The sequence below is a fragment of the Calidris pugnax genome, unplaced genomic scaffold, assembly GCF_001431845.1.
Source record: "Calidris pugnax isolate Ruff unplaced genomic scaffold, ASM143184v1 scaffold27, whole genome shotgun sequence".
Lineage (NCBI taxonomy): Eukaryota > Metazoa > Chordata > Aves > Charadriiformes > Scolopacidae > Calidris > Calidris pugnax.
This window is the reverse complement of record NW_015090893.1, coordinates 13975877-14001538: the sequence shown is the minus strand read 5'-3', so window position 1 is coordinate 14001538 and position 25662 is coordinate 13975877. Positions and strand designations below refer to the sequence as shown.

The window sequence follows — 25662 nt, the reverse complement described above, 5'->3', positions numbered from 1 at the left end:
CCCCCGAGCCCTCCAACCCACCCCCACGCTGAAGGACAATTGCCTCCTGCAGAAAGAAGCAAGCTAATGAGATCTGACGCCTTCTTCCTCCATCGTATCAGACAGCAACACCACCCGGTGCCGCGCTGCGCGGACTCCCGACATTTCAATGCCAGAGACGTGTCATTAGCACAACGTGGGCTTTCCCAGTGGAACAGCTTAATTTTGGAGGTGGTGCAGGTCGGCTGTCTGCATGGATAGAACCAGACTCTGTTCCTAACGAGTACACCCCTCCGAATTCCACAGGAAACATCAGCCCTTCTTCATTACCAGCTCTCTCTCACCCTGCACTTTGGCAGGTTTATTTCTGCCGCCGTGCTGCACCTCGCAGCTTTGCTGGGCCTTTTTTTACAAGCCCGCTCCCAAACGAGTTAATGAGCAGCTGTAACTACACCATTTACACACTGAGAGAAGGGCTGGGTCAGAACAGCATGGACTGAGGTCAGGGGATCCTCCGTGGATTGAGATGCTTCTCCTACAACCTGTGCTGCGGTCTGAGGATGAGGATGGAGCGGGTGATGAAATCGGGCTGTGCTCTTTGTGCTCCGAGGCTGGTGGCACATGGGGGACCTGGGTGAGATGTGTGCAGAGGAGGAGGAGGAGGGAGGGAGGATCTCCCAGGTCACTGTCTCCCCCTGAGGATATAATTTAGCCCCTGAGCTTGGCTTCTGTTCAAACACTGGGCAAAACCCAGCAGCCAAGACACCAGCCCTGAGGAGAGAAGAAGGTAAGGTTTCTGGTGAGTCTGGCCGTTAGAAATTAGCTCCTCTGAGCCTACAGGCGGATTTTCTTCCCGTGAGACATAGCCTGCTGCTGTCTGTGTTGGTCTGCAACACGAGCACTCCCTCCAGAGCACCCTCCTTCTCAACCAGATGGACCGGGGCCTGAAGCCTCCATCTGTGCCTCTGGGGTGGCCACTTCCCGAGAAGAGGGGCGCAGGGGATTGGGATCTCAAACTCTTGTGAGCACTATTCAGTTTGAAGATAAAATTTTTCTTCAGAGTGAGCTTTGCTACAAGTTTGCCAAGAAACTACATATCATTTTTGTCTCAAAAAAAGGATCACGTTCTTTCAATTTTATTCAAACTCATTAAAACAAAAACTGATATTCTTGCTTATAAAAAGAAACAGAATTCCTTAATTCCTACAGCAAGAATTACCTGATCTGCTGTATCTGACACTGTAACACACCCAGTGTGAGTAGCTACCGAGTCATTTCTTCAACTAATGTTACCTACACAAGGGGCACAGAATATGGGCTTTTTCTTATGTAAAAATAGATACCTTTCAATCGAATAACCTCTCTGCCCTCAGTCTTAACCAGGCAGGGGTAGAGGCGTGACAGAGATTGCTGACTTCCCCAGGAAATTAAGTCAAACAATAAAGCAACTGGTTTGAATATATATGATGGTGGCAGAAGAACTAAACTGCAGAAGCATCTCAGCCAGGCCCTCACCGCGGTGTGTGTGAGTGAAAAGAATTTCTCTGCCAGTCACAAAGATCCAAAGCCATCGTCTGGTCTCTGCACAGAGAGGTGCTTTTCAGAACAACTCAGCTATTCCCAGTGCAGCTGAGTCAGCCTGTGACCAGATGCTGATCTCATTTCACCCTAAATGCTGTGAGATTCCATTAGCTTCAGCAGATTTACATCAAATTTACAGGGATGGGAGATTAGCATCTGGCCTCCTTTAGTGAATGAATACTGAACTCTGTATTACACTTGTTCACGCAGTATCTACTTTACCTTCACCATGCTCTGCGCAGAGAATACCCACTTAGGACTATGTGCAATTGCAATGTTCAAAACAAACCCTCTTTCATTGACTATGTGCAATTGCAATGTTCAAAACAAGCCCTCTTTCATAAAAAAAAAAAGAAAAAAGAAAAAGAGAACTGAATGGAGAAATAAGAAAATGAACAAGAAAAAAAAAAAAAAAAAAAAAAAAAGAATTGAATGGAGAAATAAGAAAATGAACAACAAACAAACCAGGGGACAAACCAGAAGGATCCTGCACTAACATCTTGTCAATCTGATTTTTGCAGCACCAGTGACATCTCAGAAAGCTACATATCTGCCACCAACACTGATAAAACTCTTCAATTCTTGCTCACCGAGATGGCAGCAACAACTGAATGACATGAAAATTCACGTGGACAGAATTTCACTCCACATTTGCTGCAATGGATTCAGACTAGACTTCTTTGCAGGACTTGCAGTAAGTCATCTTTCCCTAATGTAAAGGGAGAACCACCTCATCTCAGTGCTGTTCCCTTCCCTCCCTATCTCAAACCACACACACACAACAGGGACTTGTCTGCACAGAGGCCCGGTGGCCACAGCTGGAACCAAAGCGTGGTTCCACCTGGGCCTGCCAGGCTGATGCTCCACACCAAAATAAAAGCAATTTTAGTCTGGAATACCTGTTCCATGGGGTTTATCAATCTAAGCAATGTGAATTTTCCAGGGATACAGAGATGCTTGCAATAAAGTCCTCTGTGCTGTGTGTCCTGCCCTCTCTAGCTCCCCGGTGTCTGAGAGCAAGTCCACAAAAGCCCTGTCATCCATCCAGACTCCTTTCAGCCACAGATTTACATTTCCAACTGCATTTAGCAGCACAGGAGCCTTGCACTGGTGACCCAAGGAAGGGAGGAGAGCATTTGCACCAAGTCTTTGAGCCACTGACTCTCAGCAGCAAAGCACACTGTCCCTTTGGAGATCAAGGGGATGGGGTCACACCTACCTTCTCCCTGTTGCTGTGTGCGGTGAGGGATCTGTGAGCAGCCCCCCTCAATGCTGTTCTGTAGTTATAGAAGTTACCAGTAGGGTCCATCTGGTGCTAGATACACAAAAGAAGACATGTTCATTAGAAAGCGACCTGGGTCCTCTGAAGATAACTGTACCCTCCGTTGTAGCAAACCCTGAAGAGAACCTAGCCCGCAACGAAAGACCTACAGATCATGGCTGTTTGTACTTTTGATTTTTCTAGCAACAGCTTACTGAGCTGTTATGTGAAGAATAAGGACTGCACGTTTTATCTATGCCAAATCCTGGTATCCTCAATACAAAAACAACCTTGGGCCATGTTCACTTGATGTCCAAGGTATAGCTTGGGAGCTTTACACTCAGCATTGCGTCTGTGGCCACTGAAAGCACTTTGGCTTGCATATAAGCTCATATTTTTGGGTTTTTTTCCTCCTATTTGTTTGAGTGCTTTGATTCTCTTCTACATATCAGCAGCTTCACACCTTCCTCACTACAGCTGGGAAACTCCAGCAAGAATCTGGCCCTCTGCCTGTGAAACACGTCTGCAAACATCTCATACCTGGATAACAATGTGAACACAAACAAACCAAAAAACCCCCCACAATATTTAATTCAAGCAGAGTATCAGCACCTTTTTTTTTTTTTTACCTCAAGAATGAAAAATTTGGCTGTTTTCACTTTTGACCAAGTCTTCTTTAGCCTGGAAACTGGACTCATGTTCATTCCAGCTAAGAGTGAGAAAGGAGAAAAGAGAGCCATGGATCAGAGTCAGGTTTCGTTTTTCATGTGTGACAGCTGAGGGAGAGGTCTGGTTAGAAGCTGTACTTACAAATGATAGCCATCAGCGAATTAAAATTCCCTATGTTAAAGCACTCCCGGGCAACGTCAATGAAGAATTCGATGACCTGTGCTCGCTGTTTCTTTTTTGCAGGCTGCAAATTAAAATAAATGAATATCTGTAATAAGCACATGCGGAATTGGAGAGCATCTTAAGTTGTTCCATTTACATCTGCTATCACTCGTTGCAGGCTGCAAATTAAAATAAATGAATATGTGTAATAAGCACATGCAGAATTGGAGAGCATCTTAGTCGTTCCATTTACATCTGCTATCACTCACTGGCCCCAGTTCTGTTCCAGCAATCCAGTGGATGCTGGTGAGTGGCAGTCTCTAAAATCAAAGCTTTCCTTGCAGTGACACTGAAGAAATTCACAGCAGTTCCCAGGCCTTGCCTCAGTCCCTGGCTCAGCGTTGGAACAGGCAGCACAAACAGCTCTGCAGCAGCTCAGCTCCCCGCTGCCCTCCCTCCAGCCAGTGGGCACATCGGCACAGACTTTCCTTAAGGGCAGGATTTCACACCCACAGAACAGCAGCATCTTTGTCCCAGAAAGACTTTGTTTCACTGATTAATCCCCTCTTTTGGCCCTTTCAGCAAGACCAGGACAAAGGGAAGCTTGCATTTTAAATCCACATTTTAACTGGACTGGAAACACTCCACCTTTTCTAAAGATCATCTTCAAATGGTAATGCTTTTGAGTCACAGGCTATCTAGCCTGTTTATATTATTACTATTCCTCCCTTCCACACCCTTTTCAAAGGAGAAAACATTCATTTCATTTCCATGAGGCCAAGTTAAACAAACTAAAACCACTACCAAGTTAAAAAACAACTAGTCTTGGTAATGGGCAGCAGGACAAAGAGCCAGGCAATGGCAATTCACGCGCACAAGAGAGCTTTCCGATGACAGATAACAAATACTTGCTCCACTAGAATCTTTTCCAGCAGAAGTCTCACAGGATAATTCAAGGCATTTTTTCCTCTCTTTTTCCCTGCAGGGTTCATTATTCCACACTGTGCTGCTACTACATCAAGAGAACAGTGCATCCCCCGTGTGTCACCAGCTCTGTTTTGCAATATGTTTGTCATTTATTAGGACGCTTCTGCGAGTGCAATATTAGTAAAACTTACCACCAGATGCTTAGCTAGGTCATAAGAAATAAATCCCCAGGTTTTGCTTATTAATGTAAAATCTCAAACTGGTACTTCAGGCATGTGGTAAAACACACCACGTTCTTTTCCCTTACCATGCAAATTTCTGTTGCTACAAGATAGCAGAGTCTATTGAACCATTTCACATAGGCCTCAAGGTTACTCGTCTTCTTCTGTTCACTGAAACAAGTCTGGGGAGAAAAAAAAGCACAGAAAGACATATAGCTGTGTTTCAGTCAGCCTCCTGATCGCTAAGATAAATACTACACAAAGGTAGTTATTGGCCACATCTCCCTGATGCAAAGGGAAAACTGCATTAAGGGCCCCTTTCAAAATTTCAGTGGGTGGTGGGTAGCAGATGCAGAGGGTCCAGCTGAGAGTGTCACACCACAGAGTTCACACCAGCGTATGGAAGACAGCCCCTGCACTGACCCTTCTTCACTGGGGTATTAACAGCTGGGGCATCACAGGACTCAGACAGCAACAAGAATACGCAGAAAGAGTAAGACAAGCGCAGTCCTCCTCAGCATGCTCAGCTGTGGCTTTGATTCCAGGAATTCCTTCACTTCAGGAAATGCAATCACCCACAGCCCTTTTCTGGAGGGCACAGACCATAACTTAGTGAAGTGAACAAGAGATAAGCAAGAGAAAACACAGTTCTTGTTGCTTCTTTTGGAAAAAAAAAAATATATATTTTCCTTATTGAGTTTTCAGAATAATAGGCTCTCTAGTGACCAGCTCCGTTTCGATGGCTGCTCTTGCACAGGTCACTTACATGCCAGAGATACTTCACTGATAAAAGCCATTACAAGAAGAACATTTTTCACTTTCTCATCTGAAATTTAACATAAATTCCCATAACCAGTACAGTCTGTGGGGGCAGATACTTGGCTGAACTCTTCCAGTTCCTTTGACATCGACAGATAATCCGACTTCAGCGGAGCGATAGGGCAGCTCACACAGCCTGGAGATGCTGCTTGGGATTATAAAAATACAAGTCCTTTTCCCAGGCCTAAATTCTTAGGCTGCCCATCTAGGCCACACTGCTCCCTAGAGTTCACGGGATTTATTCGAACATTCATTAACGACCACTAGAGGGTATCAGAGAATACTCATTTTTTGTTTTATTAGACGATTATTTCCCAGGGCTGCCATAAATACACGGCACTAAGAAGAAAATCACAAAACATAAACACAGATCCATTACGGTCAATGGGATTACCCGTATGATGCAAGTTAAACAAGAGACTAAAACCCCTTAAGAAATGGGCTTTGTATGATTCCCAAGGTAATTCAAAGTAAGACAATATTCACCCGTGACTTTGTATACAGGCATGTTTAGAAACAGAAATCACAGTACCATGCTATGGAGCAAATCTTAACAAGCCTGAAATTCCTACCCACTTTATCAGTAAACTATATATTAAATAAAAAACACTTTAAAAGCGTTTCAAAACTAAATGTCAGCAAACAGCACGTAAATATCACCCAAAACAAAGGAAACCCAAAGCAGCCCCAGTCTATCCACAGCAGTTGCTTTTCTTGACCTCTGTGGTATTGTTCCTTGTAACAGCAAAAAAGGACCTGAAACCTCGGCTTTGTTCTGAATATAACATTTCCATCTCAGCACTGCTGTCCTGTGCCAGGACGTAAGAACCACAGCTAATACCACGAAACTTGTCAAAAATGTGCAGCAGTTAAAGTTGAGACAGACTGGTTTTTAAAGGTTAAGCTTTATAAATGGCAACAACATTTAGCACCTCCCCAGCATCTCCCACCTGCAACTCGGGAGTGCTTGATAAACATTCGTAAAAGTGAAGCCTTTTGAAGCCCTCACGCAAGAAAAGATATTTATTATGATCTCCAGCTGGAGGGAATTCAGAGCAGAGCCAATTCTCTGCAGTTAACAGGGGAGTTCTTCATGGGTCGGGGAACGATACATCACCCCACGTAAGGTTGGTGTCACTATGTAGGACGCTCTGCCAGGTCCCACGTGATCCCTGGGATAGACCTTACCCCTGGTGCAGAGGCTCCTCTGAATCATCGCTGGGACCTCGGGTCAGCCCAGGCAAAGGGTGGAGAAAAGTTCCAGGCTGCCTCTGCTTTCATCAGCCTCGCTGACTCGAAGCCCAGTAATTTGTTAGTGCCATGTCATGTGTGAAAATGTGACGGCAGTTTTACTTTACTAAGTAGATCCTCCCGGGGGAAGACATTGCCTTGAACTTAAAAGGCCAGGCAGTGGAGCATCCCTGCTTTGCACCTGGTATTTTCCCTGTTATTATGCACCTCATTGAAGTCCCAGAACTGCTACTGGGCAGCTCCTCGGTGTTCAGATTTGCATTTGAAGAACATGCATAACTGTCAAATAGCTTGTCACAGTCCATCGAGGTGATTTGCTTGGATTTTCTATCCCACCATTATTTTCAGGCTCTCCACCTCTCGGTCTAATCTTTCCTGTCCACCTTGGCTGATGTTTCCTTATGTTTACTTGGTAACCTCAATTTCTCTTCACATCTTTGTGGTATTCTGTGCTGGCTCTGCATTTGCAATCCTAGACACAGCTACAGCTGTTGCACGTACATTAGGTTATTACTGAATATTTCCTTCTTCCTCTTAGCATCCTGTCCCCTCTACAGCTTTGTGCAATTTGATTTCACTCACTGCTGCCTCCTTCCCACTCTTCCAAAATTCACTCAAATTTAGTGCCCTCACTTGACTTCTTCCACTTTACTGAGATATAGATAATGACAACTGATCATTTTCAGTCTTGTTCCTCGTGTTTGCAGCAGGTTGCTGAAATCTCACTGTGGCTGGTTTGATATTTCATGTTTCTGACACATCTTTGCTACCTTGGGGTTCCTTCCTAAAGGATGCCATCAATGCTCAAAATACTTGAAACACCAGTTCTGCCCACTCCCCCCTCCCCGAAACCAACGGCAGAATCTCCGTAAGTCCAATAAGATACGGAAAGAGTTGGAAGGGACCTTAAAGATCATCTAGTCCAACCATCAACCTAACTCTGACAAAAAAATAAATAAGAAATAGGAAATAAAAATTACTAAACCATATTCCTGATGGCCATGTCTACCCATCTTTTGAACACCTCCAGGGATGGTGCCTCAACCACTTCCCTGGGCAGCCCATTCCAATGCTTGATGGGAATTTCAGTGAAGAAATGTTTCCTAATATGCAATCTAAACCTCCCCTGGCACAACTTGAGGCCACTTCCCCTTGTCCTATCTCCTGTGACTTGGGAGACCATCCATCCACCCATCCATCCACTTTTTCACCATTACAAGCTCTTCTTATGCTCTTCGCGCAGCTCTATAAACACAGGTCTTCCTGTTATGTTCAGCATCCAATGATGAAATTCTGTCATTGCTGTATGGCCTCAGTGGGAGCATCTGCATTTCTGCATTCCCCATCTGCAGTTCTGGGGAAGAATTTTTCACTCTCTTTTCTGGCAGTATGTGAAATCTCCGACCATCCCTCTCCAGCCAGGAAGTCTGCTTCCTTATTGAGGCACTCACTGAAACGCTGCTTCAAACCCCACTGGAATCAGTGGAAAGACTCCAACTGGCTTCCACGAACTTTGGATGAAGCCCTGATCAGGCACTCCATTCCCTGGGGTGCTTTGGGCTACAAGCTATTGTGTAGGGAGAGAAGAGTCTGTTGATCCACGCCGTACTGACTCATTACTGTGGTGTCTGGGCACACACTATGGGCATTGCATCACATCCAGTCTTTACACCTTCAATGCTGGGAACAGACATTCCCTGGTTGTGTTCAGCCACAGGCCATCTGCCCTGGCCAAAGCAGGTTAGGAGGAACAAAGCCAAAAAGCAGAAGATCAGGGTGCTGACCAGTCTCAGGCTGGGACGTACTCTCACCAGGAAGGAATGGCAATGACCTGCCAGTGCGACCTCTACCAACAGCTCCCACCCTTGCTGTGAGAATACAGGTCATCGGTTGGCTTGGCCATGGTCAACACGTGCCCCAGGCCCTGCTCTTACAGATCTCATCACATCAGTTCATCTAGAACAAACCGTGATCGCAGGAGACACTTTGCATACGGACAGATCATACCTTGGTGCCATCCAGAGGGTCTTTATGGACAAATGCCTGCACAAACTCCTCAGGTCCAATGTGACTCAGCCTTTCCTGTGAGAGGGGGGAAAACAGAGAGAAAGAAATGAGAAACCACCCCAGAATCTCTACTGCTTCTCTTGGTAAGACATCCCTGTTACCTGTCCGCTCTGAATGGTGTTACTGAACAGGCAGATGGCCAACTAGCACCAGACATTAAAATTCGTAAGAACAATTAGAGTTATTTCAGTAGAAAGAAGAAAATGAGAATAAATACATCTCATTACTGACAAGCCACAGTAAGAGACCTTTCCAATGCACAGAGAGAAAGGTGCTGGATGCACATGGTCCCATCTGGGAGCCAGCAGACCTCAGTTCTGCGCTTGGCACTTCCACAGACCTGCTATGGGCCAGCATCACTCAACAGGCTTGCTCCGTGGCTGTTAAAAGGGCAGCAATGCTGTCCTCTGTGACCACAGCAACCCGTTGCTCATCTGCACCACAGTGCTCTGACCCTACCTCCCTACCCAGGGAAGCTCGGGTGATGCCCTGGGGTGGTGACTGTATGGCACTGGGGTAGAAAGGCATTGAAGATGCACAGATTTACATTAAAGTCACTGCTTACACTGAAGAGTGTCCCGGGCATTAACCAAAACAAGAGTAAATAAAGCATCCAGGTCCCTCTTAGTAAAAGACAGGCCATCTCCACCATTACAGAGGTCCTGAACAGGACCTGAATAAACCTGGCAGTTCTGGCTACACCACTGGCCTTCTAAATAGGCTTTTCAATTCCCTTAAATATGTTTATTAGAAAAAAATATTTTAAGTGGGTTGTAGGTCCCAAAGGTATTTCAGAGGAGGTATTTTGGAATTCCTACAGCCCAAACATAGGATACTTAAAGAACAATAAAATCAATGGTAGTTTTGCTTAAGTGAAAATTTTATGGCTATTCCCATGCTGTTTCTCTTGGCTTCTCACCTTGCCACTGAGAACTGTGCAGGACTCGTTCCAACAAATAACTGTTATTAAATAAGTAGCAAATAATTCTTACTAACAAAGAAGCATCAGCCAGTTTTAGAGCAGAGGAGCTGGTGTACCGGATGCAGGAAGTGAAAGAGAAGGTAGAGACCAGTGATTACAGGGAACTGGAGTGAAAACCCCTGGCTGCACCGTTTTTAGAAGTGCAGTGGTGCCCTGGTGACAGGGAATCTCCCCTTGGAAGACAGTTGTACTGTGGAGCAGAAGAAAAGCAAGAGAAAAACTCCAGGCAAAAGGAGTTCTACTCTCTGGCTTAGGATATATAAAGCAAAGAAAGCCAAAGTTGCACATTCTAAAAATTAACCAAGGTGAGATGATCCTAAATTTGGCGTTTCTGAGCTATTCCACTTCTTGACAAATAGAATATCAACTACCTTCAGAATTCCCAAGGCTAATTCCATTCACTCCAATCCACAGTCCATTTCATGGTTTGTTTTTCCAGCCTTCCTCTCAAGGATGAACACTGTCTAGAGGAGGACAGGCAACAGGGAATCGTTACAGCATCAAGAGATCTGCAGATGGCAGCAATGTTTTATGTTCTTCTTTGAACATCCAGGAGGTCTACACAGAGGACCTGAACCTGGGAGAAGGGTGTGCAACACAACATTCTGTCTAACATCCTGGTACTGTAACTAGAGCAGTGACCATCAAAAGCCTGTTTGAGAGTTTCTGTCTGAGAGTGCAGTCCAAGGAGGGCAGCAGGAGAAGTTGGTGTGGGTGGCACTTGCACACCCTTGAATGTCCACGCAAGAAGTCCCAAAGGGAAGAATGAAAAACACATGAGACAACTCACATGCTTTGTGGATCTGTAGGAATGGATCTGAACTGTTAAAATGTCTTCCAAATTAATAAAAAGACTAATGACCAGCCATTTCAATGGAACCCTCAGGTTGTGGGGCTCAGAGCACCTTACAGAAGAGGGAACCCTTCAATCTTTTTGGGACAATGACTTGCATTTCACAAATAAACAAGCTGAAAACGTGACCTGCCCCGAGACACACAGGAGCACCTGATATATTCTCTCTTCCTGAGCATCTCTTAACCTGCCAAACCCTGCTCCTGCTGCAGTGCTGATGCAGCACGGGATGTGCTGCAGCAGTGCAGGCACTTTTTGGTTATGTCTGGAATACTTAACAGCTGATGGCTTAAAATAATATCTCCGCCTGCAGAAGTTGGGAACCTTTCCCACTTACCAGCTCCACATGTGTCAGCTGCTGAGCCAGAGTGTAAGGGTCGCTGCAGACGCTCAGGATTTCTCTCTGAATTGATGGAGGTTTGTTTTTAAAGGCAACCAGCTTGTCAGAGACAGCAGCACTGATCTTAACAATCCCTTCTTGCCCATGGCTGAGGGTTGCAAGCTTCTGGTTCAGGGTTTGCAAAAGCTGATTCATCTTTTTCCAATAGGCCTGGAGAAACAGGGAGAGAAAGAAACATAAACCACCCACAAAACTTGACAAAGGAGTGTTTTTATGCTGAATTTTCCCTTCTGCAAAATACTCCTAAGCCAGCAACAGGTTACCATTTTATTTTCAACAAGCCTATTTCAGAATAACCAGTTGGCTTAATTACAGTTCTGTGCTCTGGACCACAGAAAGAGGCTGCAGTCGAGAGAGGAGGCCGGGAGGAGTGGTGGGTTGGGCTGGCACCCGTACTCACAGATTCCTGCCAACGTGAGGGTCAGAGGAGAGGTAATGCTGCAACAGGAGTTACTGGAGCTTTCTGGAGCATGGCAACGTTTGGTACCTATCCTTTATGTCAGCTATGTGTTGGATGAGAACTCTACCTGTTAGTGGTGCCTCGTCAACTCTTTTTTATTAGGAATATGAAATGTTTTTAATGCTATTCTCTCCATCCTTGTGAGCCGGGAGCAGCAGAAGCATGCTGCTACTTGCTACCCAGTTGGAGTGGTCTGAGCATCATGTAGCTTTGAGTATTTAATATCCAAAATGTTAATTCCACATTGCTGAGGAACCTCTCTTTTCACTCAAGGAAGATGCTCTCTTGAGCTTGGCTGGAACAGGGGCCAGATAAGCAGGACGTAGTCAGGCTTTTTTTGCAAAACAGAGTCTGAAATGAAGCAAGTACCCAGAAAGCAGGAGGGACTTGCCTTGGGGAATGACAACAGACGTTAAAATCACACAGGAGGAGTGAAAAGTGAGAGAGGAAGATGTAAAAATAAGGAATTAAAACATTTTTCAGGAAATTAAAAAACATTCTTTTGTTTTTTATCTGTTCCTGATACATACTAGCTCCAAGGAGGAGAGACTACTGGCCTTCTTCATGCAATTCCTCACTGAAGCAGATGGTCACGCTTGATTTACAAAGACTGTCCTGGACCCAAACTACCGAACACCATCTAAATATTTCCCTGGTTTACATCCAGGTGTGTTTGCAAATCTGAGCACAGCTTATCAAGCTCTATGAATAGAATGTTATTTTTCAGTGGAAACTCAAATAGCGGCATATTTGGTATTTTGTGAACACATTTTGTAAACAGGGGAATTTGTTTCGGGGCAGGCACAACACTGAAATCCAAGTCTTCTACAGAACATAAAACATTTGGCTAAAAACCTTTTAGCTGGAAACCCAGTTCTCTTTCAAAAAGGAGTTTGGATGAGAATTCTTAGGCCAGCCATGTTTGTGCAGTATCAAATTCTTCACTTTTGGGGGAAAAGCCAAAAAGCAGCGTAATATTGGTTGAAAGACATGCACATTAGTCAGTCAATAAATCCTTATCAAGAGATCTAGTTTCACCTAGTTTGTAGGGAATATGGCATATTAATATAGATATATACAACAATAAACAAAGACTCAGGTAAGCCAACCACCTAATACAGAATGAAATACGAGATGCTCAATGGACACAAAAAAGATTATTCAGAAATTAGAGCTCTTGAAGAGACTCACTGAAAATCAGTTGGGTGCACCCTTGCCTAGAAAGCTTTTCTCTGTGTGCTGGGAGAGAAATTAAAAAAAAATAATATCCTGTTTTTGCCCTTTTAAAAACATTTCCTGCCTTCTTTAAAATATGTTCACAAAGTGAAAACAACATCGTTCATTACCTTCAACATGCTGGTAATTACCTTGCCACAAAGTGACCCCCCATTGCACGGGGGCTGCATGCTGGACTCTATCCACCGATTTCACTTCAGTGACACATTAAGAGTCAAAAGAAGCAGACTACTGCTTAATATTTAAAGAAAATGTTTCATTCTTAACCGGAAAAGTTCCTCGGCAGACGGCAGGCCTCAGCAGGTGGCTTTGGAGCTCAAATTTTAATTAAAATTTCTAACTCTAAATGCAAATCACAGCACTTACTAAGAAATGCTTCTCAGCATGGACACCTTTCTAAGCACATCACAGAGCCTTTAGAAAGTGGACTCTACAAAGGACAGGAGCACACACTGCAGGGGAAAACCCTGCATTAACCTACATGGACTAGATAACCTCACAAATCATTCAATATTTAATTTCTATGATCCACAATGGGAAAAACTTTCTTCCAAACAATAACGGGCACCACTACTCTCTTGTGCTGTCCCTTAGAAAAGGAAATTTGCATTTCCAGCTGTTTCTTAAATTAATTATTGATTTTGTTGAGGCATAATCACTTGCAATTATAGCGTGTAGCAATATTTGAAAAACAATGATTTTCCCCCCAGGGCACCCATAAGCACTGGTACACAGCTCTGCCCACTCCAGAGAGAAGGCATGGGCGTAACCTGAGCAAGTGCCCTGCTTGCTCAGGTTAGGGAAATAAACTATTGCTTTGTATGCAAAAACTTGATTTTTAACATTTATGGCTCTTCACCAGGGCAGCTGCTGCTTTTAAAGAGCATCCATGAAGCCCCTGTTCTCTGCCTGGTTGGCTGGTTCCTTCTTCCCAGTGGACATGACTTTGGTGGGTCTGTATAGGTTTCTCTCACTGCAGATGCTGAAGGGCTGCAAGGCACCTTTCTTGGTGGCTGGCAGGAGCAAGTTCATTGCCTCTTCCCCTTGAGGGAGATGGTTTACTGCTCTGGTCAATGGAATTAGGGCAGCTGCTGCTTTTAAAGAGCATCCATAAAGCCTCTCTTCTCTGCCTGGTTGGCTGGTTCCTTCTTTCCAGTGGACATGACTTTGGTGGGTCTGTATAGGCTTCTCTCCCTTCAGATGCTGAAGGGCTGCAAGGCACCTTTCTTGGTGGCTGGCAGGAGCAAGTTCATTGCCTCTATGGAATCGAGGCCACCTTGGCTTTTTCTGAAAGTCCTTTGTGTTCCCCTCACCTCCATCCAAGTGTCATGCAGCTTTCCCAGTGGACATGACTTTGGTGGGTCTGTATAGGTTTCTCTCACTGCAGATGCTGAAGGGCTGCAAGGCACCTTTCTTGGTGGCTGGCAGGAGCAAGTTCATTGCCTCTATGGAATCGAGGCCACCTTGGCTTTTTCTGAAAGTCCTTTGTGTTCCCCTCACCTCCATCCAAGTGTCATGCAGCTTCCCCTTCCCACCCCTTCTCTCCCACGGGTTGGCAGCCCAGCCAGCCAACCCATGCCAGCGGTGGCTGGCAGGAGCAAGTTCATTGCCTCTATGGAATCCTTCCCCTTCCCACCCCTTCTCTCCCACGGGTTGGCAGCCCAGCCAGCCAACCCATGCCAGCCTACAGCCACCCAAAAGTGCCAGCCGTGATGCCAGCCCAGCCCAAGAGCAGCTGTTTCAATTTATCTCCTGTTTCATGTGGGTAGGAGAGTCCAATTTCATTTCCGTTGTGCTGCAACCCTGCTGATTCCTTCTCTCTTCTCTCCACCCCTCTCATTCTTGGACTTAGGGATACGTGCTTTTTGTTCTACTGAACTGCACCCATCTGTGGCCTGAAGCCAGACCTTGATGTAGCCAATGGAACTGAATTCTTCAACATCCCATGGTTAACCTAGAAGTAATTAAAGACTTTCTATGTACTATTTGCTCTTATCCTTATTATTTGCATGCATTTTGTGGTATTTTTAATGTTTCTGAATTAATTTATGGGATTCACCCACCTGAATTTGCAAGCAGGTCTCCCAGAGACTCCGTTCACTGTGTCCTACTCTGCCACACACGTGGCTCGTGCATTGGAACACCAAGACCATAGAGCCATCTAGACTGAGTTTTGCCCAGCAGGCCACACACTGCTGCCTTCTGCCACTTCCATGCTCCCAGAAAAGCTATACATCCATAACCATTTCTATTTTCTTTACGTGTAAGGACTGTCCCTTGCTATCTCACCGTATCAGCCAAAGGGGCTGGGTTCGACAGGAGCTCTCTCTTGGCCCACAGACCCTGCGAGCTTTGAAGGGGATTCCAGTGGCATCAGGCAAACAGTGATGTCTGTCAGTCTGTGTCCCTGCTTTACAATATCAACCAGTCCGAGCACAAGGCCTGAGAACTCCTTTACACAGGACAGGAAGGTGTAAGGCAAACCCTTGCTCGATTCACTAATGAAAAAGATGACAAAATGCAAATATTGTTTTTTAAAAAACCAAAACTACCAGAGTGAAGACATGTAATGCACGAATGAAAAATTAGATTTAGGCACAGGTGATCAAGGACATAAGCAAATGGAGGTGGCGAGACAAAAAAAGACCATAAATGCCCTTTGGTGGTTATTCTTTCACAACTAGTCATTTTCTTAGAGAAAGGAAGCCTTCATCAGGTACCTTCAGGCAACTGATGATCTTTTTTAGCTCCCCAATGCAATCCCTTGACAACTGGCTGCTTGTTCCACTCTTTATTCACTAAACTGAACATCCTGGAGCCCTCCCTGAGCCACTGCTTGGCCAGGATGGTTGGTCCCAGGTCACGATACTTCACACCTCTGTTAGACCGTAACTTGGGAGGTCACAGTTCTGTTGCGATTTGAGTTGTGACCAGCACATTCACTCTGTGCTGTGCCTCACGTTCCATCTGTAAAATGGGAATGGTATTCTCTTACAATTTGATGTGCAGTAGATAAATTCCACTGATCACTCCAATGTGTCCCCATGTCACTGCAACAGGGGTTCCTAAACTGAGAGGTGTGGCTTTCAGGGGAGGTACTACAGGTTTTGACTGTTAGAGGAGAATAAAACAAGAGTAAGAGTTTCCAGGAAGAGGCATGGAACAGAACGTGGTAAAAAAAGGAAAATGAACATAATATCGGGACACAACGTCCCAGGTCAGACATCCTCACCTCGTCACACGGGGCTATCCTGTGGATCATGTCTTTCAGATGCCCAATCATCCGCTCTTCCTGAAAGTCATACGGGAACGTCTCCGTCCACTCTGTCAGCAACTGTAAGATTTTGGGTCCAAATTTTCTGATCCGTGCCTGAAATGACAACCAGAATGATGGACAGGGATTGAAACACATTTGCTCATTAAAGTCTCCCAGCAAATATGTATCTCACTGAAAGTGGGGCCAGATTTTCCAAGAAGGATCTGACGGTTGCACCTGCAAAATCTGCCCACATCCAAACAAACAGAGTGGTGCACAAATGATATATTTTGGCATGCAAAATATACCAGTACTTAGCTGCATGCACAACCGTCTGGTTTACATGCAGATTTAAATATTCTGCACATGTAATTGGCCAATTTATGGCTGGATGGACATTCTGTTGGTGCAACCTTTATACCTTTTTTAAAAACATCTGGCCTTTTTGCTCATTTCATCCACGTGTTCTTCTCTTTTGTACTTACAACCCTCCTATGTTTTCATCCTTTCCTGAAAAATTGATTGCAATGTATCTCTCGGCCAAAGAGGTGAGTATTTTGCTTTCTGGCCATAAGAAAAAACTGCTTGGTGACCACTGGCAGAGGTAACACGAGGAAGAAAGATGGACAAAACACCAGCACTTTAGTAACTTTACCTGGGCTACTGATAACGGTCTTCTCTGCCCACATGAGCTCAAGGTCATGATAGGACAAGAACAACCACTGAGATAACACACAGCTGATGCCCACTTCACTTGTGGTGGAGATTTATCTGAGGATGCAGCAGTGGGAATAGTCAGGAAGATATGGAGCAAAGAGGGAAATGTAGGGAACAGCACAACTGGTGCTTTAGTATTATCTCAAAAGACAGCCAGAGGGGCTGCTTCCAAAGCTTCCACTCTCCGTTATCCAAAAACACGTGAAAAGGAAATTGCGTTAAACAACAAACTGCCTTTTTATTTACAGAAAACACAGACCAAAACAAACAGCCTTCTCCTGCATCCTACGTACTGCAGCTAAAGTGTACCCTGTAATCAGGAAAAATTATACTCTTGAGCTCCACAGCTCTCTGCTTTTCAACCAAGGTGGTTAAAATGCATATTTCAGCTTTCCACCAACAACAGGTTTCAATGAACCACATCTCTAAAAATAACTGCTGTCAGCTAGCATTAAGCTCATGCTCAAAGACCAGCAGGTGGCTGCTAAAGGGAAAGCTTTATTGGGAACTACAAAGGTCTGGGGAGACATTTGCTCCAGCTGTATAAACTGCTGTGACGAATTGAAGGAGAGGACTGTGTTCATGTCACAGGACACAACTCAGGGGATGGGAGGTTTCAAAGTCAGCCCCACTCTCAGGAACACAACATCAGCTGCGTCCCACCACATCTGCATTACCAGAGTCTGGTCCAAAATGCAAGCTCATCTCAGGTAGATTGGGAGATCTTCATAATAAGCTAACGTTTCTCATTTCTTGTAAAGTTTATTGAGCAGCAAAACCTTACAATGTTCACAATGCTCCTCCTAAATTTGCATCTGCTGTAGCATCAGAGAACAGAACCCATCACTCCTCAGAAAAAAATGATTTGGATGCTGCACCTCATAATGGACGTTTCTATTACCACAAACTGTACGGGCAACATGAACACCAGGTTTCTATGTAGCCTAGCTGATGGCTCTCCATAGTCACTATGGGCAGAGCTCCAGTTACTGGGTAAAAACAAGCACACATGTTCAGTTGTTGGTGATTCAGTATTTGATGCCAAAAATACCATTTCAAAGCTGGAAAAGCTGATCTTGAGAATCATTTCAGAATTTGGAGGGTTTTTGGAAAGTCGCAACTCATGGACACTCTTCTTCCCCCCACTGCACTGAAGATGCATCTACTGCTCCAGGTAATGCACTGGAGAGGTCTTCACCAATGCAGCGAGGAGAGCTTGGGTGGAATCCAGCACTGAATAGGATCCAGTGGGATCCCTCTCCACCGTAGCGCCTGTGGGACTGCCGGAGGATGCACATGTGTTGTTACACACCAAATCAGTCTGCACAGTCCCTGGGGCAAAAGAGGAGGAGTGCTGACGCAGTAACAGCTTGGATTTTCTCATTCTGGTAGCTTGTCACAACCCCACTACTGCTTCAACCCCTTCCTGGTGTGCCAGACAGCGCCGCTCCGCAGCACAGGGCGATGCGTCAGTGCCGGTAATGGGAGGTTAGTGGGGAGCTGCATGCTGTTAGGTGGTGTTCAAAGTGACAGGTAAGGCCAAGAGGAAATATTTCTGCACCAGAAGCACGAAAGCAAAAAGGGCAGACGCCTTCAGTAAAAATGGGAGAGTGGTCTGTTGACATCTGCAGCTGACAGTCTGTGAAGTCTACGTCCTACCTCCTTGCATCCCGCAGGCTTCAGCAGAGCCTTAAAGAAGTTAAGAAGGAAAGTCACCTGGGAAGACTGAGACAGGGGGAAAGAGAAAATTAGATGAAGATTTGAATTGACTAGTGCCTGGAGCGCTGCTCTTGGACATGGATACTAGGATGCCTCAATGTCAGGATCTCAGCGGCAACTGTCATCCTTTATGAGAAAGTTTCGTTCCATCCAAAGGGAGGCAAAGGACACACACCAAAACCTCAGAATTTTCTGCCCATTGCAAATACCTCACATTTTTCTGCTGTAAAGATAAACTAACCTTGTCCAGCACGGGGTCGTCCAGCCGCTGCTGCTCAATGCACTTGTGACAAACTCGGGACAAAAGCTCATGGGGTTCGATGAAGAGTCTGGAACTCAGCAGGAATGTAAAGATATAGGCTTTCTGCAGGAGAAAGACAAGCAGACCTGCTGTAAGCAGCCACACAGTGCATAACATTAGCCATAAAAGCCCCCAACTCCACAGCTTTTACATTTCCACTGGGACAGACTTTTATGTCTAAAAGATATAAGGATTCCTGACCCTGAAAATGGAACTGGTTACAGTGGGTGCAGGAGGCCGTGGCACCTCCTTCCTTCACAGCACCCAATTCCAGCCTTTGGTTGCCCAAGCTCTGTGCAAACATCCAGCAAAGACAGTGTGTAGATTCTTCTACAGGAGCAAGCCCAGGTATAGGAGACAGCACAGCCAGGGATGCACAGAGATCAGTGAAAGCTAAACGTATAGATACTCAGGCATCTCTCTGCTCTGCTGGATGTGAGCCCCAGCTTCATCACATCTTGCTATAACCCCACAGGTCACACCCAGCCTGTTATAAGAAATATTTCATTTATTTTACTAACTCCCCAAAATTAAATTCTATCAGCCAAGCCATACCGTATGCAGTCTCACATCTGTGAAGCTCTGGGAAGCAGGACTGTTGGATAAATCTTTGGATTATTTAAAGTCTTCCAGCAGTGAATTTAAAATATATGCATGAATCCTCAGTTGTTTGTATCCTGACCCCTCCTGGTGCCTGAATTATCTTCTTTCCCCCAGACCTAGCCATGTTCCTGAGCAGCAGGTATAATTATTACATTTCACACATTGCTTAATGAAAATCTCACAGCCTAATCTGTCCATTTCCTATTTTTATTGCCTTTCTGTTCTTTTTTTTTTAATTGATATGCTTCTTTATTACTTATTTTTAGCTGATCAGAAACTGAGCTGTGGGTAATTTAAAACATGCTGTCTGCTCTGCATTGATAACTTTTGTAGTCTTCTAAACTGCCCAGAAGTCAATGCTACTCTGTGCTTTGAGCCTTTCCATAGAGATATATTAGCACTTAAAAGTCTTTCAGTCAAACTCTGTCCTGAATTCCACTGAGGACGTGCAAAATCCAGTGAAGTCAATGGCTTGCAGGACCATAAACCTGCTCCCAGTTTAGATCCTCAAAGTTGGATCCTCAATGTTGGTGCAGAAATGCTGAATATTCTATGATTCTATATTCACTGATGGAGCAAGGATTAGGATCTGGACAGTGCCATCCAGTGACTGCACAGTCGGTGTGGATATAACTGGAGGTAAATTATGTACCCATCAGAAGGGGAGTCTTTGCTGTCACTGAGGGAATGCTTTGTACATGCAGAAAACCTGGACGACTTCAGCAGCTCCTGAAATTCAGCTGATTTAATGCCAGTTCAGACTTGAAGTTTTTTGCTTCAGTCTCCATCTAAACCTCTCTGGGATGCACTGCTATTTTTGAAGTGCTCCGACTGCTGTATCACTAATTCATCACCACCACAGCTTCCCCCCCTCAACCCTGTTCTCTTATTTAAAGGCAGTATCAAGTTTGGGATCTGCTTTTTCATGGGAACAATTATAGAGCAGTGAAACAGCATTTAAAGCAATGCATCAATTTACCAAGCTTTAATTGTATGCAGTTTTTAAATTAGCCTTCTTAATTCAAAATTTAACACATTTGCACTTTTGCATAAAGCGCTGCCCCAATTCATCAAAATTAAACTGTTTATTATACTGTGAATTGCTTACTTCAGGGTAGTAATCAGTGGTAGGTATCAGATGCTGAATGAGAGCATCCAGAGATGCTGAGGTAAGGTTTCCATCCTGGAAGATCAGTCCTCCTTGTTCATCTTCTTTTGAAGTATGTAGATGAGGGCTGAAGCCACATGGGGTAAACATACTGGTAGAACTCAGCGTTTGGGGCATGCCTTCCTGCAACAGAGAGAAACTCACATCAGGGACAAGACCCAGCAGTTTCACTGCCACATCTGTCTTCTGCTTGATTTGAAAAACACAAGCCACTAATGAGAGCTTCCTGTTCACAAAATTAACATGATCCGTTCATTATAACCTCCTTTACAGTTGTCATTGGCAGATCATGCCTGTGACGGGAAATTAACAGGAAAATGGGACATTTAGATGTATGCTTTTGGGCCAGGAAAGAACAGCAGCTGCTCTGGGCTCCCGCTCCAACTGCGAGCTCCGTGGTGATCCCTTTTTTGCTACCAACCCCACTCAGTCCCATGTAGGAGAGACAAGACCCTTGGGACTTGAATTGAGTTCCTGAGCAGACCAGAGCTGTCAGCTCAAACCTCTGTCCCCCTGAGAATGAGGCAGGGAGGATTTAGGATGAGAGGGAGAGAAAAGGGGTGCCACCCCAGGCTTGCTCAGGACGGACCTTGAGAAATGCTCTGTGGCTCCCACGGGACAGGAGAGGCGTCGGAGTGAGTGAGGGGAAGCAGAGGAAGCCCAAGTCAACTGGAGGAGGATGGAAAAATGAAGGGAGTTGGAGGGAAGAGAGGACGTGGGAGCTGAAGAAGAGATTAAAGAGCAAAGAAAAGAGAAATGAGGAAGAGGGAGAAGGCAGACACCTGCTCTATTTTTGGAGCCTGGAGTTAGTCAGTCCTAGATCTATACTTAGGCACTAAATAAATGTTTCAAAAAGATCCCGAGCACTCATCGACTTCACTAGAGATGCACAGAGTCCTCAGCACCTTTGAAAAGGAGGCCAGGCAAACTCTGAACATGTAGCCCAGTTTCAAACTCCCTGCATTTCAGTTTTCTGGGCTCCCTGGGTTTCATTCCAGGCTCCATCTCAATCGTGTGACTTACAACCAGATTTAAATGTTTCTTCCACTAAGTAAAGTTGGTTTGTTCCTGATTTGTTGCAAGGGGATGATAGATTTTGCCTTGAGAACTTTAAAGCATCTCCAGCTGTCTCTGAAATCCCACCCCTCTCAACTAGAAGCAGAATTACAGGATGTGGACTGGGAACAGGACAGTGCATGTTCACTCCCAGGTCAGCAAACAGACCCAACTTGACAATTTGCTTCTAAATTTGATTTTACTTGGTACAAGGGAGGCTGGGAAAGAGATGATGGAAGGGAAGAGTCTTGGAGCCAACCTCTACTCCCCTGAGCAGCTACAAAACTTCTCCCAGGCCTCCAGCTCTCCCTCCCAAGCACAACCTCTTTCTGCTGGAAGAGCAAGATCTGCGCCCTGCGGCCGGCTGAGCCGGCACCGACCTCCCAGGGAGGGAGGCCCAGGGCCACCGGCCGACACCGCCTGTTGCTGCTGCTCAGCCACACGCAGAGACACCTGATTTTCCAACACATTTCTCTGCCCTATTCTTTGCCCTGTTCCCTCTGGTTTTCTGCCTCCTCGCCATCCCACACAACTTCAAAAGCTGCCCCATGGATTTGGCTTGAAAACTAGTGTTTCTCCCTCGCATACGTGTGCTGTGACTCAGCTCAGCCTTACTCACAGGCACACGTGCTGTATTTGCTCCTGCAGAAGCACCTCTCTGCCTGGCACAGCCTGTCTACTCCCCCAACCTCAGGCTGCTCCAACGTGTGCCAGCTCCGAGCCACCGTGGGCCACCGGGGCTGAGCAGAGCAGCGTGCCCGTAGCCAGGCAGGGTGTGAGGCCCTGGGAGAGGCTGGGAGCTGGGTCCCAGCACCGTGGGAGATCAGGCTCTACCAGCAAAACTTGGGTGACTTCATCCTTCAAAAGGAGGGACCGTTCCCCGGGAGCCAGCGGTTCGGTTGCTGCGTCTTATCTCCTTCTGGGAGGCTGACACGGCGGGGAGCGCGGGCTGCCCTCGGGATTTGCAATCAAACAGAAAAGGAACCCAAATGTCAAAACCAACAAATTCCTGCCTGGACTGAAAAAATAAAATAGATGTCAGGGATTTCAGTTTAAAGACCAGACTATCGGAACGTCACCCCAGCCAGAAGGGAAGCTGAAGTATCTAGTTTTAATGAATGTGCAGATGTGCCTGTTAATAAGGCTCCAAGAGCAAGTAATTGCTGCTTTTTGTACACAGCTCAGACTCTGTGTAGTAAATGGGAGAGGCTGCCAAATCCCATTTGTTACTTCTAACACGCTCTGTGTTACGTCTTGTTTCTATGGCAATAATCCCGAGAAGGACTGCATGTCCATATAGATCAAGAAATAAATCTCATGGACATACAGCTGTCTAGATGAGGAAAAGGAAAAGTTCAAGCAGCTGTGAACTTACAGGACACATCCTGGCTTCAGCGTAAAACAGAACTCAAAGTAATAATTTATTCAGTGCAATCCTTCACTGTCAATGTCATTTCTATTACCAAATAGAAATGTATCTGAACAGGATATTGCCTGAACTTTTGCATCTCATTACGTGAGAACTCTTCCCCAAATACATAGTAATGCTTCTAAAGAAAAACTTACCTTTTTTCTTTAAACTGAATAAAAACATCTGTACAACTGTCACTGAGACATCCAGGTAGGGTATTGTTAAGAAATAAAATTTGACTTTTTATTACAAAGTTCCTGGTCTAATCTCAAATTTCTGTGTCACACCTGAACTGGTGCCTAGTTGCCACCTTACTTGCCACCGAAGAAAACCTGAAGGTTTTAACTTCATGCCTTTTTGCTCCCTGTTAACTGATATGGTTACGTTCACAGCAGGATGATGGCCAACTGTACAAAGACTAAAAACTTCTTGCACTACTAAACTTGATGATAACTAACATTAGTACTTGGCTGACAGGAATTTAGAACAGGGCCTTCTCTGCTCACAACACCTAATTTCTTTTTCCGTTCATGCAATTTCCAAAGTACTCTTTTCAAAAGTACTAAATGGAAACAAGATCTTGCTTTGAAAGAGCCCAAATACGTGATTGCCTGTGATAGGCAGAAGATGAGGTTATGCTGACAATCACTCACAGAACACAGAAACAACAGGGGAAGACATGAGAGGTCCCTTCCAATTAACTTTCTGTGATTCTAATACACATCTTTCTTGAATTGTTGCAGTACTGCCCTATTTCTAGGCCTTTTAATGTAAACCATGGGCAAGTAAAAATTGAGTCCAGATCATTAGATATTTGTAAGGAAGTCCATATTGGACATAAAAACCTTTTTCTACTTTTCTTGGAAACAATGGCTAAACATGGCCCAAAATCTCACTTGGACTTAACCCGAAGTCAATGAGATTTAAGCACGTCAAGAGTCAGCAGGTGAGTGCTTCCCTGAACTTCAGTCCGGCACACCATGTTTTGCCATTCCTCTCACTTCAGAAGAGCATTAATCTTACAAAAAAATGTTATGTCCACCACCAGCAGCACCGTACAAACAATAATCCCAGCTCTGTGCAGGTGGTGCTGAGCAAGAAGGGACAAGAAAGGTCCCTCCACACCTGTTGGGGCACTTTGCAGTAAGGTGTCCTCGTGACCCTCTATCCCCAAGAACGAGGAGAACAACGGTTTCACACCGGATCATAGTGGGCTTTTCAACCTTCTCCCACGTCTTGGGGTTGCGCATTCTGTGGAGGATTCTCTGATTGGGAAATACAACGGCTCAAGCAACAGCTTGTTCAACAGTGGCTTTTTTGGACTATAAAGTTGGTTTTGCTGGAAGTAAGCCCATTGCCACTGCAGAGGAAATGCACTTCTGGGGTTTTATGGTAATAACTGGAGCGGGGAATCTTCTCCTGTATTTATTTCTACCTCTGCTCTTTTTTTTTTGCTGCTCTTCTGTTTCATCATTCATCATTCTTGGCTTTTATTGGCTATTATAAAGTGTCTTTTCCTTACATTCTTCTAATACATCTCATATGTTCATAAGATTGGAAAGAAATTAAAAAATAATGGCAATATACTGCTTTTTAATCTTTCTCCACTGGCCAGGACAGCTCCGTATTCCAACATAATGATGAAAATAGGTGATCCATAGACACTTCTCACTACAAATCATGCTGCTTGCACAAAAATATTTAAGGACAATTCACTGAGCCAAAGCATAGAATCAAAGGATCGCTCACTACAAATCATGCTGCTTGCACAAAAAAAGGACAATTCACTGAGCCAAAGCATGGAATCAAAGGATCACCAATTCTTGGGAGAAAAGCCACCCACAAACTCTGCACATATCTACATCTGCAAGTGCCTTAAAAACACTGGAAAACGAGTGCCCAAACCTGGAAAACTGAGCAGGGCATGGCCTAACCATGCACAAAACACAGGCCCACCAACCCGCAATGAGAGAGCTTCAACACTCTGCACATATCTACATCTGCAAGTGCCTTAAAAACACCGGAAAACGAGTGCCCAAACCTGGAAAACTGAGCAGGGCATGGCTTAAAGAAAGGACTGCCTAACCATGCACGTAACACGGGCCCACCAACCCGCAATGACAGAGCTTCAACGTGCTAAAGGATGGCTAACAGGCTGCCAGCTCTGCCTTCTTGGTACCAGCCGGGTGACCTGCAGAAGAACCATGAGCTGCCCCACCAGCATTCCCCAACTCCCACCATCTGCTGTCACAAATGTCCCCGTGGCAAGTAAAGTTAATGCTTATGTGGACACGAAATGTTCAGGAAACATTTAATGTGTTTTTCAGTGGCTTTGATGTGATAAGTGTTTTATCCTTTATCAAAACCTTAATCATGCTGTTTACTTTTGATCTTCATTTCATCTCTGCCTTCCATCTGCTCTGCCTCTCTCAAGGGGAAACAAGAGCTGGTACCATGTGACGACTGGAACGGGGCTGCAGACTTATCTTCCCACCCACTTAACTTCCAGATTAACAAAATAAATAAAACCCTTCCCACTTCAGGGATGAAAGGCACAAGCTTT

At 45.1% G+C, this 25662-nt stretch overlaps 1 protein-coding gene across 1 annotated transcript in view; it reads right to left on the bottom strand.

The window, feature by feature from the left end:
- Positions 1-25662, bottom strand: part of RASGEF1C (RasGEF domain family member 1C) — a 50837-nt gene that overhangs the window by 12938 nt on the left and 12237 nt on the right. Inside the window, exons 2-10 of the mRNA XM_014948173.1 lie at positions 20573-20755; positions 18802-18924; positions 16101-16238; positions 11110-11322; positions 8878-8952; positions 4887-4982; positions 3632-3734; positions 3451-3530; positions 2780-2875 (exon numbers count right to left, since the gene is read on the bottom strand). Coding sequence (XP_014803659.1) covers positions 2780-2875; positions 3451-3530; positions 3632-3734; positions 4887-4982; positions 8878-8952; positions 11110-11322; positions 16101-16238; positions 18802-18924; positions 20573-20749 — 1101 coding nt within the window. The 5' untranslated portion in view covers positions 20750-20755. The remainder of the gene's footprint in view (positions 1-2779; positions 2876-3450; positions 3531-3631; positions 3735-4886; positions 4983-8877; positions 8953-11109; positions 11323-16100; positions 16239-18801; positions 18925-20572; positions 20756-25662) is intronic.